General features: G+C 42.7%; 1 protein-coding gene across 2 annotated transcripts in view; it reads left to right on the top strand.

Annotated features, from left to right (window-relative positions):
- LOC143281142 (uncharacterized) overlaps nucleotides 1-15,730 on the top strand; it is a 55,446-nt gene that overhangs the window by 27,337 nt on the left and 12,379 nt on the right. For both annotated transcript variants that reach the window (XM_076586143.1, XM_076586142.1), the window contains exons 10-18: nucleotides 2,350-2,460; nucleotides 3,104-3,175; nucleotides 4,473-4,523; nucleotides 5,747-5,811; nucleotides 6,655-6,801; nucleotides 7,568-7,775; nucleotides 10,561-10,607; nucleotides 11,233-11,274; nucleotides 13,999-14,185. In XM_076586143.1, coding sequence (XP_076442258.1) covers nucleotides 2,350-2,460; nucleotides 3,104-3,175; nucleotides 4,473-4,523; nucleotides 5,747-5,811; nucleotides 6,655-6,801; nucleotides 7,568-7,775; nucleotides 10,561-10,607; nucleotides 11,233-11,274; nucleotides 13,999-14,185 — 930 coding nt within the window. The remainder of the gene's footprint in view (nucleotides 1-2,349; nucleotides 2,461-3,103; nucleotides 3,176-4,472; nucleotides 4,524-5,746; nucleotides 5,812-6,654; nucleotides 6,802-7,567; nucleotides 7,776-10,560; nucleotides 10,608-11,232; nucleotides 11,275-13,998; nucleotides 14,186-15,730) is intronic.

The following is a 15,730-nucleotide window of genomic DNA, read 5'->3' on the forward strand; positions in this document are numbered from 1 at the left end:
TGTGTGTGTTTGTGTGTATGTGTGGGTCTGTGCTTTTGAGTGCGTTTGTGAATGCGCGAGAGTGAAATTGCACACAAGTGTCAGGAGAGATATGTGTACGTGTGTGTGTGTGTGTGTGTGTGTGTGTGAGGGGAGGTGGGAGTGCGGGGGGAGGTGGGGTAGAGGATGAGGTATGTGAGTGTATGCATGCCTACACTGTGGGAGCAACAGGATATTGGAACGTGTATATATATATATATATATATATATATATATATATATATATATATATATATATATATATATATATCTTTGTATGTACGTGTGTGGGGTTGGGGTGGGAGATATGGGCGTATGTGTGTGTGCTTGTACAAGTAAGTGTTCATCTCTGTGAGTGTGTGTTTGTGTGTGTGTGTGTGTGCCGTGGAAGCTGCGATACGTAGACTAGAAATAAGTGTGTGGAGGAGGGGGTAGAGGAGGTGCAAGGTAATGTGTGTGTGTGTGTGTGTGTGTGTGTGTGTGTGTTGGAGCTCATGTACGTTTATATGTATTTGACTGTGCTTTCATATGTGCTTGTACAAGTAAGTGTTCATCTCTGTGAGGGTGTGTTTGTGTGTGTGTGTGTGTGTGTGTGTGTGTGTGCCGTGGAAGATGCGATACTTAGACTAGAAATGAGTGTGTGGAGGAGGGGGGTAGAGGAGGTGCACGGTAATGCGTGTGTGTGTGTGTGTGTTGGAGCTCATGTACGTTTATATGTATTTGACTGTGCTTTCATATATGTGAAACTGCATGTCTGGTGCATTTCTGTTATGCATGTGTGGGTGTATGTGTGAATGTGTGTCTTCATATTTTACATTAATTTGCTTATTTATCACCATTGTTGTCTTATTTATTTATTTATTTATTTATGTTTTATTATTATCATTTTATTAGTATTACTAATATTATTACTACTACCTTTTTCTATATTATAATTATTATTTATTTATTTATTTATTTATGCAAGCTTATCTATTATTTATTCCCCCGTTGTTGTTTTTTTTTTTTTTTTTTTTTTTTTTTTTTTTTTGTTTTGTTTTTTGTGTGTGTGTGTGTGTGTGTGTGTGTGTGTGTGTTCTCAAGGCCTGACTAAGCGCGTTGGGTTACGCTGCTGGTCAGGCATCTGCTTGGCAGATGTGGTGTAGCGTATATGGTTTTGTCCGAACGCAGTGACGCCTCCTTGAGTTACTGAAACTGAAACTATAGGGTGGTGAGTGTAACAGTGTGGTGTTGCTATAGGGTGGTGAGTGTAACAGTGTGTTGCTATAGGGTGGTGAGTGTGACAATGTGTTGCTGTAGGGTGGTGAGTGTAACAGTATGATGTTGCTATAAGGTGGTAAGTGTAACAGTATGATGTTGCTATAGGGTGGTGAGGGTAACAGTGTGGTGTTGCTATAGGGTGGTGAGTGTAACAATGTGTTGCTATAGGGTGGTGAGTGTAACAGTATGATGTTGCTATAGGGTGGTGAGTGTAACAATATGGTGTTGCTATAGGGTGGTGAGTGTAACAGTATGGTGTTTTAGTATTCAGGTGAGTATAACATGATGGTGTTGTAATATTGAGGTGAGTTTGACATGGTGTTGTAATACTGAGGTGAATGTAACAACATGATGTTGTAATATTGAGGTGAGTGTAACAACATGGTGTTGTAAGATTGAGGCGAGTGTAATAATATGGTGTTGTAGTTCTGAGGTGAATGTAACATTATGGTGCTGTAATATATGGTGAGTGTAACAATATGCAGAGGTGCCAACTGTTACAGTTTCGCTGTATTTTGTTAAGCTTGATCGCAGTTTGTCCCAATCTTACGCCAACATCAAATTTGTTCTGACGAGTTCATTTTCGACCACATGGCATGATCACATGCTTTCCTGTCGTAACATTACCCAGACAATCTAGACATATCGATCACTAGGCCAGGGCAGTCACTACTAATCTTGGTCTCATGTGATGATGCTCAGTTAATTGTGTGTGTTTTTACATTGAAACAGCATTGAGTGGAACAATTAGCTTAATCGTTTGCCCAAACAAGAGAGGTGGCTAAATCAAGTTGTGTTTTGGTCAAACAGTGTCTGTGCCTGGTGGATAAAGTTATGGAGTGCAAGGAAGAAACAAGCGGCTCAAAACAGAGAAGTCAGCCATATAGATAGAATGTACATTTGCTGATGTGGCTCGGAGTCCGAGTGTTCCTACCAAATTTCCTGATTGTTCCTACAGACACTTGACAGGGGTTAGCATCTCTGAATAGGGTGTTGTAAAATTGAGGTGAGTGTAACAATATAGTGTTGTAACATTGAGGTGTAAGTTGACTTGGAAGGTGTGTGATGCAGATGAAGATCGTGTGTGGAACTTTGGAGTCACTGGGCTACGCTATCTCCACACTGCTGCAGCTGATGTCCTTGTACAAAGACGGCGACCACATCCACATTCCTACCTTGTTGGTCAGTCTGCTGTCTATCCATTTGTCTGTCAGTCTTTAGTCCACATCTGTTTACTTACTTTGTTGGTCAGTCTGCCATCCATCTGTCTGTCTGTCTGTCAGTCTTTCAGTCCACATCCACATTCTTACCTTGTTGGTCAGTCTGCTGCCCATCTGTCTGTCTGATCCTCTGATCTGTGTGTGAACACTGTCTGATCCTTCGATCTCTGTGTGTGAACACTGTCTGATCTCTGTGTACTCTGAACCTCTGATCTCTGTGTGAATACTGTCTGATCCTCTGATCTCTGTGTGTGTGAACACTGTCTGATCCTCTGATCTCTTTGTGAACACTGTCTGATCCTCTGATCTATGTATGTGTAAACACTGATTCTCTGATCTCTGTGTGTTTGCACTGTCTGATCTCAGTGTGTTCACTGTCTGATCCTTTGATCTCTGTGTTCAGATCCTCTGATCTCTGTGTGAACACTGTCAAGTGTCTGATCCTCTGATCTCTCTGTGTGTGTACACTGTCTGATACTAACCTGAGTGCTCACTGAGGATATGACATGACAGTGAACTTTCATATTGCAAGGACATCACAGTCACCCCTCAGTGTTGTGAAGACATGACAGTGTGTGTGTGTGTGTGTGTGTGTGTGTGTGCAGATAGATGACTGGCCTGAGCTGCCGTACAGAGGGGTGTTGCTGGACTTTTCACAGGGCCGTATTCCTGACATGGTGGGTGTCATGTGTGTGTGTGGTTGTATCTTAGATGACATACATCTGTTTGTGTTTGTGGTTTTTCTTTCTAATGTCTCTCTCTAAAAAAAAAAATTAAAAAAAATCAAATTCATGTTTCTTCTTGCATATTTACAGTGTGTGTGTGTGAGTGATTGAGTGTGTGGGTTGATGTGTGTGTGTGTGTGTGTGTGTGTGTGTGTGTGTGTGTGCTTTTGATTGTGTGTGCATGGGTGCTTGATATTATGATTACGTGGATGATATATGGACTTCACTATTTGGTTGAGGTGACTGTGTGTTGTACACATAGGATAATAGTTGAAGAAAATTTACCCATAATGATTTGTATATATCGTATAAAATGTTTCTTTTTGTTGCATTTTACTCATGTGATGTACTTTGAGCATCATTGTCTTTTAAATGAAAGGTGCAACAGAAATAAACTGTTGTTATTATAATGTGTGTGTGTGTGTGTGTGATCTGTTAATGTGTGTGTGTGTGTATGTGTGTGTTTTATGTGGTTGTGTGTGTGTGTGTGCTGTATGTGCATGGAGTAATGTTTGTGTGATCTGTGTGTGTGATATGTTTCTGCAGGTGTGTGTGTTTGTATTATCTCTATGTCTGTGTCTGTGTCTGCTAGAGAGATTTTGTGATCTGTGTGTATGTGGGTGTTTATGTGATCTGTGTTTATGTAGGTGTATTTTCTGTGATTTTCGTGTTTGTATGTGACAGTTGTTGAATATGTTTGTGTGTGACAGAAGTGACTCGTTGTGATGTGATAGTTGTGCATGCAGTAATCCCTGTGGTGACTGTCGTGACAGTGATGTGAAAGTCATGCATGCAGTAATCCCTGTAGTGATTGTGATGTGATAGTCATGCATGCAGTAATCCCTGCAGTGCCTGTAGTGACTCTGATGTGATAGTCATGCAGTAATCCCTGTGGTTACTGTGATGTGATAGTTATGCATGCAGTAATCCCTGTGGTGACTGTAGTGACTCATTGTGATGTGAAAGTCATGTATGCAGTAATCCTTGTGGTGACTGTAATGACTGTGATGTGATAGTCATGCATGCAGTAATCCCTGCAGTGACTGTAGTGACTGTGATGTGATAGTCATGCAGTAATCCCTGTGGTGACTGTAGTGACTGTGATGTGATAGTCATGCAGTAATCCCTGTGGTGACTGTGATGTGATAGTCATGCATGCAGTAATCCCTGCTGTGACTGTAGTGAGATTGATGTGGTAGTCACTCATGCAGTAATCCCTGTGGTGACAGAAGTGAGCATACTGTTTCAGTTGTTGTTGGAGGAGACACTGGACACCTTGTCCACACTGAAGGTCAACCAGGTCAGTACACACTTCTCTGTCAGTACACACTGCACTGTCACAACACACTGTCAGTACACACTGCACTGTTAGTATACACTTCTCTGTGACTACACACTGTGCTGTCAGTACACACTTTTTGTCACTACACACTGCACTGTCAGTACACACTTCTCTGTCAGTTCACACTGCACTGTCAGTACACACTTCTCTGTCACTATACACTGCACTGTCACAACATGCTTTTCTGTCAGTACACACTGTCAGTACAAATTTGTCTGTCACTACACATTGCACTGTCACTGTGAACTTTTCTGTCACTACACACTGCACCATGACACGCTTCTCTGTCACTACACACTCAGTACATGCTTCTCTGTCATTACACACTTTCAGTGCACACGTCTCTGTCACTGCACACTGTTGTTAAACACTTCTTTGTCAGTACACACTGCACTGTCAGTGCCAGTAATAGTGTGCACATTATGTGTGATGGTAGAGTTTAATATGTTCTTTATATCTAATGGTACAGTGTGGCGTGTTGATTACGTCTAATGGTACAATGTGGTGTGTTCATTATGTCTAATGGTACGGTGTGGTGTGTTCACTATATCTAATGGTACAGTGTGGTATGTTCATTCCATCTAATGCTACAGTGTGATGTGTTCATTATGTCTAATGGTACAGTGGGGTGTGGACATTACATCTAATGGTACAGTGTGGTATGTTCATTCCATCTAATGGTACAGTGTGATTGATGTGTTCATTCCATCTAATGGTACAGTGTGATTGATGTGTTCATTACATCTAATGGTACAGTGTGATTGATGTGTTCATTCCATCTAATGGTACAGTGTGATTGATGTGTTCATTCCATCTAATGGTACAGTGTGATTGATGTGTTCATTACATCTAATGGTACAGTGTGATTGATGTGTTCATTACATCTAATGGTACAGTGTGATTGATGTGTTCATTACATCTAATGGTACAGTGTGATGTGGACATTGTTATCTAATGGTACAGTGTGATTGATGTGTTCATTACATCTAATGGTACAGTGTGATGTGGACATTGTTATCTAATGGTACAGTGTGATGTGGACATTTCATCTAATGGTACAGTGTGATGTGGACATTGTATCTAATGGTACAGTGGGATGTGGACATTGTATCTTATGGTACAATGTGATATGGACATTGTACCCAATGGAATGTAAGAGTGTTGTGGCGCATTGTGGACAGGTACACTTGTACTGCCGGTTCCGGTCCAAGACTCCCCCCCAGTGGCAGTTCTGCTTCTCTCGCAGGTCAGTGACCCTTCCCCTCCACCCCATCCCTCCCCATCCACCCCCACTCTCCACATCCACCTCATTCCGCCCACATCCACCCCTACCTCTCCCCATCCACCCTTCTCATTTTTCATCCATCCCCCTCCCTCCCCATCCACCCCCTCCCTCCGTACCAGCTCTTCCACTCCTGTCAGTGTTTTTTTTTCAGCTGATTATCTCTTATCACCAGATTATCTCCTGCCATTGATTTCACTTTACGGTCCGATTATCCCCTGCCATTGATTTCAGTCTGATTATACCCTGTCATTGATTTCACTGTCTGATTATCCCCCTGCCATTGATTTCAGTCTGATTATACTCTGTCATTGATTTCACTGTCTGATTATCTCCTGACATTGATTTCAGTATCTGATTACTCATGTCATTGATTTCACTATCTGATTGTCTCCTAGTGACCTACCAATGATTCCACTGTCTGCCTGTCTCTTGCCATTGATTTCACTATCTGATTATTTCTTGCCAATGATTTCGCTGTCTGCTTATCTCCAAGTCACCTACCAATGATTTCACTGTCACATTATCTCCTAGGCCTTGTGACCTATAAATGGTTTCACTGTTTGATTATTTCCTATCATTGATTTCACTGTCTGATTATCTCCAAGGCCAAGTGACCTACCAATGATTTCACTGTCTGATTGCTAGCCTCCAAAGCAGAATCAGTTTTGCTGCGAAAGGTGGTGTGAAATATACAACATTATTCACAAGTTTCATTCTGTGTAAGGAAATGTTCTTCTGTATGTGTCCAGAGTCAGGAAACATCTGCCTATTAATGTGTGTGTGTGTGTGTGTGTGTGTGTGCAGGGAGTTGCTTCACCTGGTGGATTACTGTGGCCAGCGCCAGCTGACTCTGTTACCAGTGCTGGAGGTGGGACCCAAGGTGCAGTTTGAAGACCTGCCCCACCTCTACCCCCCCTTCTCTGACTTCCTGGCATGCTTCTCTCACGCGGAGTAAGTGTGTGTATGTGTGTGTGTGATGTCGTGGTATGTTGCGGTCTGAAATCATGGTGTGGTGTGATGTGATGTCATTGTGGTGGTCGGTGTGGTGTGGTGTGACATCATGGTGTGGTGTGATGTCAGTGTGGTGTGGTGTGACAGCATGGTGTGGTGTCAGTGTGGTGTGGTGAGACATCATGGTGTGATGCGGTGTGACATGGTGTGGTGTGATGTAAGTGTGGTGTGACATCATGGTGTGGTGTGATGTCAGTGTGGTGTGACATCATGGTGTGGTGTGATGTCAATGTGGTGTGGTGTGACATCATGGTGTGGTGTGATGTCAGTGTGGTGTGGTGTGACATCATGGTGTGGTGTGATGTCAGTGTGGTGTGGTGTGACATTGTGGTGTGGTGTGACAGCATGGTGTGGTGTGAGTGTGGTGTGGTGAGACATCATGGTGTGATGTGGTGTGACAGGGTGTGGTGTGATGTAAGTGTTGTGTGACATGGTGTAATATGATGTCAGTGTGGTGTGACATCATGGTGTGGTGTAACATTGTGTGGTGTGATGTCAGTGTGGTGTGGTGTGATGTCAGTGTGGTGTGGTGTGACATCATGGTGTGGTGTGATGTCAGTATGGTGTGACATGGTGTGGTGTGACATCACTGTTGTGTGGTGTGACGTCAGTGTGGTGTGATGTCATGATGGGGTGTGAAGTTATGTGGTGTGACCCGACATCAAGTTGTGGTGTGATATGACGCCATGTCATGGCATGCTGTCAGGTTTGTCAGCTGTGGTCCGCGGCTGAGCAGTTTCCTGCTGGACACATCATGTGGGGAGGACCAGGTGGATGTCAGTGAAGCAGCCAAGATGGTTCCCCTGGGCCGTGACCAGACCCTGCAGCTGTGTGGGTACCCCCTGCACCACCTCTCCACACCCGCCCTCCAACAGCTCCCCCCCAACATCGTCTTCAATGAGTATGGCGTCAAGGTCAGTGCTCACTTTCTCTTGTGTCACTATGGGGTCAAGGTCAGTGCTCACATTCTTTTGTGTTGCTGCGGGTCAAGGTCAGTACTCATCCTATTGTGTCACTCAAGGGTCAAGGTCAGTGCTCATATCCTCTTCAATCACTGTGGGGTCAAAGTCAGTGCTCACATCCTCTTCAGTCACTATAGTGTCAAGGTCAGTGCTTATATCATCTTCTGTCACTGTGGTGTCAAGGTCAGTGCTTACATCATCTTCTGTCACTATGGTGTCATGGTAAGTGCTTACATCATCTTCTGTCACTATGGTGTCAAGGTCAGTGCTTACATCATCTTCTGTCACTATGGTGTCATGGTAAGTGCTTACATCATCTTCTGTCACTATGGTGTCATGGTAAGTGCTTACATCATCTTCTGTCACTATGGTGTCAGGGTCAGTGCTTAATCATCTTCTGTCACTATGGTGTCAAGTTTAGTGCTTACATCATCTTCTGTCACTATGGTGTCAAGGTCAGTGCTTACATCATCTTCTGTCACTATGGTGTCATGGTAAGTGCTTACATCATCTTCTGTCACTATGGTGTCAAGGTCAGTGCTGACATCATCTTCTGTCACTATGGTGTCATGGTAAGTGCTTACATCATCTTCTGTCACTATGGTGTCATGGTCAGTGCTTACATCATCTTGTGTCACTATGTTGTCAAGGTCAGTGCTTACATCATCTTCTGTCACTATGGTGTCATGGTAAGTGCTTACATCATCTTCAGTGACTATAATGTCATGGTCGGTGCTTAATCATCTTCTGTCACTATAGTGTCAAGATCAGTGCTTAATCATCTTCTGTCACTGTGGTGTCAAGGTTAGTGCTCACATCATCTTCTGTCACTATGGGGTCAAGGTCAGTTCTTCTTCAGTCAGTATGGGGTCATGAGGTTTGTGAGTATCATCTCCAATGGTGCATTTACATTCTTCCAGATAATAACAGAATGAACTCTTGTGACTAGAACTAGCAGAAGTGTAGGAAATGTTGTGACTATAGAGGATGATGTGTTTGATAACATGGTGCTGTGTGTTTGATAATGTTCACTGTGCTGTGTGTTTGATGACACGGTGCTGTGTGTTTGGTGCTGTGTGTTTGATAATGTTCACTGTGCTGTGTGTTTGATAACAGGGTGCTGTGTGTTTGTTAACAGGGTGCCGTGTGTTTGATAACAAGGTGCTGTGTTTGATAACAGGGTGATGTGTGTTTGTTAACAGGGTGATGTGTGTTTGATAACAAGGTGCTGTGTTTGATAACAGGGTGCTGTGTGTTTGATAACAAGGTGCTGTGTTTGATAACAGGGTGCTGTGTGTTTGATAACACTGCTGTGTTTTTGATAACACAGTGCTGTATCTTTGATAACACGGTGCTGTGTGTTTGATAACACAGTGCTGTGTGTTTGATAACACAATGCTTTATGTTTGGTAACAGAGTGCTGTGTTTTATAACATGGTGCTGTGTGTTTGATAACAGGGTGCTATGTGTTTGATAACATGGTGCTGATGCTGTGTGTTTGATAACATGGTGCAGTGTATTTGATAACAGGGTGCTTTGTTTGATGACATGGTGCTGTGTGTTTGATAACACGGTGCTTTGTGTTTGATAATAGGGTGCAATGTTTGATAACAGGGTGCTGTGTTTTTTTGATTGCAGGGTGCTGTGTTTGATAACATGGCGCTGTGTGTTTGATAACAGGGTGCAGTGTGTTTGATAACATGGTGCAGTGTATTTGATAACAGGGTGCTGTGTGTTTGATAACAGGCTGCTGTTTTTTTGATAACATGGTGCTGTTTGTTTGATAACATGGTGTTGGTGCTGTGTTTGATAACATGGTGCTGTTTGTTTGATAACACGGTGCTGTGTGTTTGATAACACAATGCTTTATGTTTGATAACAGTGCTGTGTTTTATATCATGGTGCTGTGTGTTTGATAACAGGGTGCTATGTGTTTGATAACATGGTGCTGATGCTGTGTGTTTGATAACATGGTGCAGTGTATTTGATAACAGGGTGCTGTGTGTTTGATAACAGGTTGCTGTTTGTTTGATAACATGGTGCTGTTTGTTTGATAACATGGTGTTGGTGCTGTGTTTGATAACATGGTACAGTGTGTTTGATAACACGGTGCTGCGTGTTTGATGACATGGTGCTGTGTGTTTGATAACATGGTGCTGTGTGTTTGATAACACGGTGCTTTGTTTGATGACATGGTGCTGTGTGTTTGATAACACGGTGCTTTGTGTTTGATAACACGGTGCTGTGTGTTTGATAACACAATGCTTTATGTTTGATAACAGTGCTGTGTTTTATAACATGGTGCTGTGTGTTTGATAACAGGGTGCTGTGTGTTTGATAACATGGTGCTGATGCTGTGTGTTTGATAACATGGTGCTGTGTGTTTGATAACACGGTGCTTTGTTTGATGACATGGTGCTGTGTGTTTGATAACACGGTGCTTTGTGTTTGATAACACGGTGCTTTGTTTGATGACATGGTGCTGTGTGTTTGATAACACGGTGCTTTGTGTTTGATAATAGGGTGCAATGTTTGATAACAGGGTGCTGTGTTTTTTTGATTGCAGGGTGCTGTGTTTGATAACATGGCGCTGTGTGTTTGATAACAGGGTGCAGTGTGTTTGATAACAGGGTACTGTGTGTTTGATAACAGGGTGCTGTGTGTTTGATAACAGGGTGCTGTGTGTTTGATAACAGGGTGCAGTGTGTTTGATAACAGGGTGCTGTGTGTTTTTCAGGCTGACCATGACTTCAGCTCCTTCTGTACCTCACTGGCTGAAATGGGGTCAGTCTGTCTGTCTATTTTGCTGTCTATATATTTGTTTCACTTTCTCTTTGTCTATCTGTCTGACTGTCTGTATATTTGTCTGTCTGTCTCTGACAACTTCTCTTCCACAGTATGCGTGGTTGTCATCCTGTGCGTGTGTGTGTGTGTGCGTGTGTGCACTTGTGAATGTGTGTCTATCTGTCTGTGTCTGTGAATGTGTGTGTATGTGTGCTTGTGTGTGTGTGTGTAACTGTGTTTGAATGTGTGTGTACATGTGTGTGTGTGCTTGTGTTAACATGTAAATGTGTGTGTGAGGAGGATAACATTAAGTGACCATGCCATGTATGGCATGTGGATCAAGTGCTTGCGTGCATGTGTATACTATATATATGTGTGTGTGTGTGTTTTCTGTGTCTGTGAATATGTGTGTATGTGTGCTTGTGTATGTTTGTGAGAGAGAGAGAGTGTGTGTGTGTGTATGTGTGTGTGTGTGTAAATGTGTTTGTGTGTGTGTACATGTGTGTGTGCTTGTGTATGTAAATGCGTGTGTGAACAGGATAACATGAAGTGACCATGCCATGTATGGCATGTGAATCAAGTGCTTGCGTGTACGTGTATATGTATGTGTGTGTGTATGTTACAGGATCCATTTCTGTGTGTGTCCTGGTACGGCAGCCTGGAACAGGTGGGTGGTACTGCACACACACAGTCACTGTTTCTATAGTCAGCATCATCAGTAGCAGTCATTGATCTGTACAGTGACACCTTACATGGCAGTCAGCATCATCAATATCAGTCATTGATTTACATAGTGACACCTTACATGACAGTAAGCATCATCATTAACAGTCATTGATCTATACAGTGACACCTTACATGACAGTCAGCATCATCAATGACAGTCATTGATCTGTACAGTGACACCATACATGACAGTAAGCATCATCAGTATCAGTCACCAATCTACACAGTGACCCCTTACATGACAGTCAGTATAATCAATAAGTCATTGATCTATACATTGACCCATTACATGACAGCATCATCAATAACAGTCATCGATCTATTTACTGACCCCTTACATGACAGTCAGCATCATCAATAACAGTCATCAGTTTACACAGTGACCCCTTACATGACAGCATCATCAAAAACAGTCATTGATCTATTCAATCAATAACAGTCATTGATCTATACAGTGACACTTTACACGACAGTCAGCTTCATTGATAACAGTCATTGACATGTACAGTGACACCTTACATCACAACATCATCAATAACAGTCATCATCATCAATAACAGTTATTGATTATCTCTCTCCTCCACCTTCCTCAGTCTGGCATGGTGTTTAAGTGGTAAATTACTGCCCCCTCAATATCACTTAGTGCTGTAAGTAGTAATTTACTGACCTATCAATATCGCAGGATGATGTAAGTAGTAATTTATTGCCCTATTCTATCACTTGGTGCTATAAGTAGTAATTTACTGCCGTTTACTATCACTTCGTGCTGTAAGTAGTAATTCACTGCCCTTTCACTATCACAGGGTGTTATGAGTAGTAATCTACAGCCTTTTGCTATCACTTGGTGCTATAAGTAGTAATTTACTGTGCCCTTTACTATCACAGGGTGCTATAAAGCAGCATAGACTGTCTGATTGACTGACAGTATGATATATAAAGCAGCATTGACTGACAGTATGACATAAAATAGCACTGTCTGACAGTATGACATATTAAACAGTACTGTCTGACAGTATGATGTATAAAGCAGCATTGATAGTATGACATATTAAACAGCACTGACTGACTGACAGTATGACATATTAAACAGCACTGATTGTCTGACAGTATGACATATAAAACAGCACTGATTGTCTGACAGTATGACATATTAAACAGCACTGACTATCTGACAGTATGACATATAAAACAGCACTGATTGTCTGACAGTATGACATATTAAACAGCACTGAATGTCTGACAGTATGACATATAAAGCAGCACTGATTGTCTGACAGTATGACATATAAATCATCACTGATTGTCTGACAGTATGACATATAAAACAGCACTGATTGTCTGACAATATGACATATAAATCAGCACTGATTGTCTGACAGTATGACATATAAAACAGCACTGATTGTCTGACAATATGACATATTAAACAGCACTGGCTGTTTGACAGTATGACATATTAAACAGCACTGAATGTCTGACAGAAGACATATAAAGCAGCACTGATTGTCTGATAATATGACATATTAAACAGCACTGACTGTCTGACAGTATGACATATAAAACAACACTGATTGTCTGACAGTATGACATATAAAACAGCACTGATTGTCTGACAGTATGACATATAAAACAGCACTGACAGTATGACATATAAAGCAGCACTGATTGTCTGACAGAAGACATATAAAACAGCACTGACTGTCTGACAGTATGACATATAAAACAGCACTGACTGACCAACAGAAGACATATAAAGCAGCACTGACTGACTGACAGAAGACATATAAAACAGCACTGACTGTTTGAGAGACAGTATGACATATAAAACAGCACTGACTGTCTGACAGTATGACATATAAAACAGCACTGATTGTCTGACAGTATGACATATAAAGCAGCACTGACAGTATGACATATAAAACAGCACTGACAGTATGACATATAAAACAGCACTAATTGTCTGACAGTATGACATATAAAGCAGCACTGATTGTCTGACAGTATGACATATAAAGCAGCACTGACTGTCTGACAGTATGACATATAAAACAGCACTGACTGTCTGACAGTATGACATATAAAACAGCACTGATTGTCTGACAGTATGACATATAAAACAGCACTGACTGTCTGACAGTATGACAGATAAAACAGCACTGATTGTCTGACAGTATGACATATAAAACAGCACTGATTGTCTGACAGTATGACATATAAAGCAGCACTGACTGTCTGACAGTATGACATATAGAGCAGCACTGACTGACAGAAGACATATAGCAGCAATGACTGTCTGACAGTATGACCACTGACTGTCCCCAGCCTGACATATAAAACAGTACCACCCTAAAGTACAACTGACTGTCCCCAGCCTGACATATAAAACAGTAGGACCCTAAAGGACCACTGACTGTCCTCATCCTGACATATAAAACAGTAGGACCCTAAAGAGCCACACACTGTCCCCTGCCTGACATATGAAACAGTGCGACCCTAAAGTAGCACTGACTGTCCTCATCCTGACATATAAAACAGTAGGACCCTAAAGGACCACTGACTGTCCCCAGTCTGACATATAAAACAGTAGGACCCTAAAGGACCGCTGACTGTCCCCAGTCTGACATATGAAACAGTAGGACCCTAAAGGACCGCTGACTGTCTCCAGCCTGGCGGGATGCCCAGAAGCAGCCCTACACAACATTTACGGGGCAGTGAAGGCGGGGAGCAGCCAGGGGGCACTGGGTGTGGTGGTGTGTGATTGGACAGGCAAAGGTCACCTGACCCATCAACCCTTCTCCTGGCCTGGCTTTGTCATGGGGGCCGGCCTGGCCTGGAACACCCAGTGTCCGTGGGTCAGTTGATGTGTGTGTTTGTGTTGTCATGGGGGCCGGATTTGCCTGAACACACAGTGTCCGTGGGTCAATTGGTGTGCGTGTGTGTGTGTGTGTGTGTTGTCATGGGGGCCTGCCGGGCCTGGAACACCCAGTGTCCATGGGTCAGTTGGTGTGTGTGTGTATATGTGTGGTGTATACTGTGACCAGTGCTATATATGTGGTGTTTATTGTGTCCAGTGTTGTATGTGTGGTGTGTACTGTGTCCAGTGGTATGTGTACTATGTCCACAACCTGTCACACAAGGACGCCTGCAGAGCGATGCATTGTGTCCAGTGCTATGTTTGGTGTGCTATGTGTACTATGTTCACAATTTGTCACATGAGAACGCCTTCAGAGCAGTGTAGTGTGTCCAGTGCTATGTGTGGTGTGTACTGTGTCCAGTGCTATGTTTAGTGTGCTATGTTTACTACGTGCACAACCTGTCACATGAGAACGCCTACAGAGCGGTGCAGTGTGTCCAGTGCTGTGTGGTGTGCTATGTGTATTGTGTCCACAACCTTTCACATGAGGACACCTACAGAGTGGTGTACTGTGTCCAGTGCAATGTGTGGTGTGTACTGTGTACTATGTCCACAACCTGTCACATGAGGATGCCTACAGAGCGGTGCAGTGTGTCCAGTGCAATGTGTGGTGTGTACTTTGTCCAGTGCTATGTGTGGTGTGTACTGTGTACTATGTCCACAACCTGTCACATGAGGATGTCTACAGAGCGGTGCAGTGTGTCCAGAACAGGACAGGGACAGGGACGGAGAGACACACAAGGTCAGGGGTCACTCACCCTGGCTGTGTTGACCTCCTACACTTTTCTGTTGTCAGTCATCATCCTCTGTCCATTACATCAATGACAGCATCTGTGTTGTCCTGTTGATCTAGTGGTACACAGTCTTGATGGATGACAGGATCTGTCATGTGTAGTGTATGATGTGTAGAGTGTATGAACTATGATGTGTAGAGTGAATGAACTATGATGTGTAGAGTGAATGAACTGTGTGTAGAGTGTATGAACTATAATGTGTGTATTGTATGAACTGTGATGTGTAGTGTATGAACTATGATGTGTAGTGTATGAACTGTGATGTGTGGAGTGTATGAACTGTGACATGTAGTGTATGAACTGATGTGTGGAGTGTATGAACTATGAAATGTGGAGTATATGAAGTGTGGAGTGTATGAATGATGATGTGTAGAGTGTATGAACTATGATGTGTATGAACTAAGTAGTGTGGAGTGTATAAACTATGAAGTATGGAGTGTATGAACTATGAAGTGCATAAACTATGAAGTGTGGAGTGTATGAACTATGAAGTGTGGAGTATTAAGCATGTGTGCAGGATGATGTGGTGATATGTGGTGTGTGCTGTGTCCAGTGTTACTGTGTGTGGTGTGTACTGTGTTCAGTGCTATGTGTTTGGTGTGTACTGTGTCCACTGCTGTGTGTTTGGTGTGTACTTTGACCAGTGCTATGTGTGGTGTGTAATGTGTACAGTGCTATGTGTTTGGTGT

The sequence above is a fragment of the Babylonia areolata genome, chromosome 4 (assembly GCF_041734735.1).
Source record: "Babylonia areolata isolate BAREFJ2019XMU chromosome 4, ASM4173473v1, whole genome shotgun sequence".
NCBI lineage: Eukaryota > Metazoa > Mollusca > Gastropoda > Neogastropoda > Buccinidae > Babylonia > Babylonia areolata.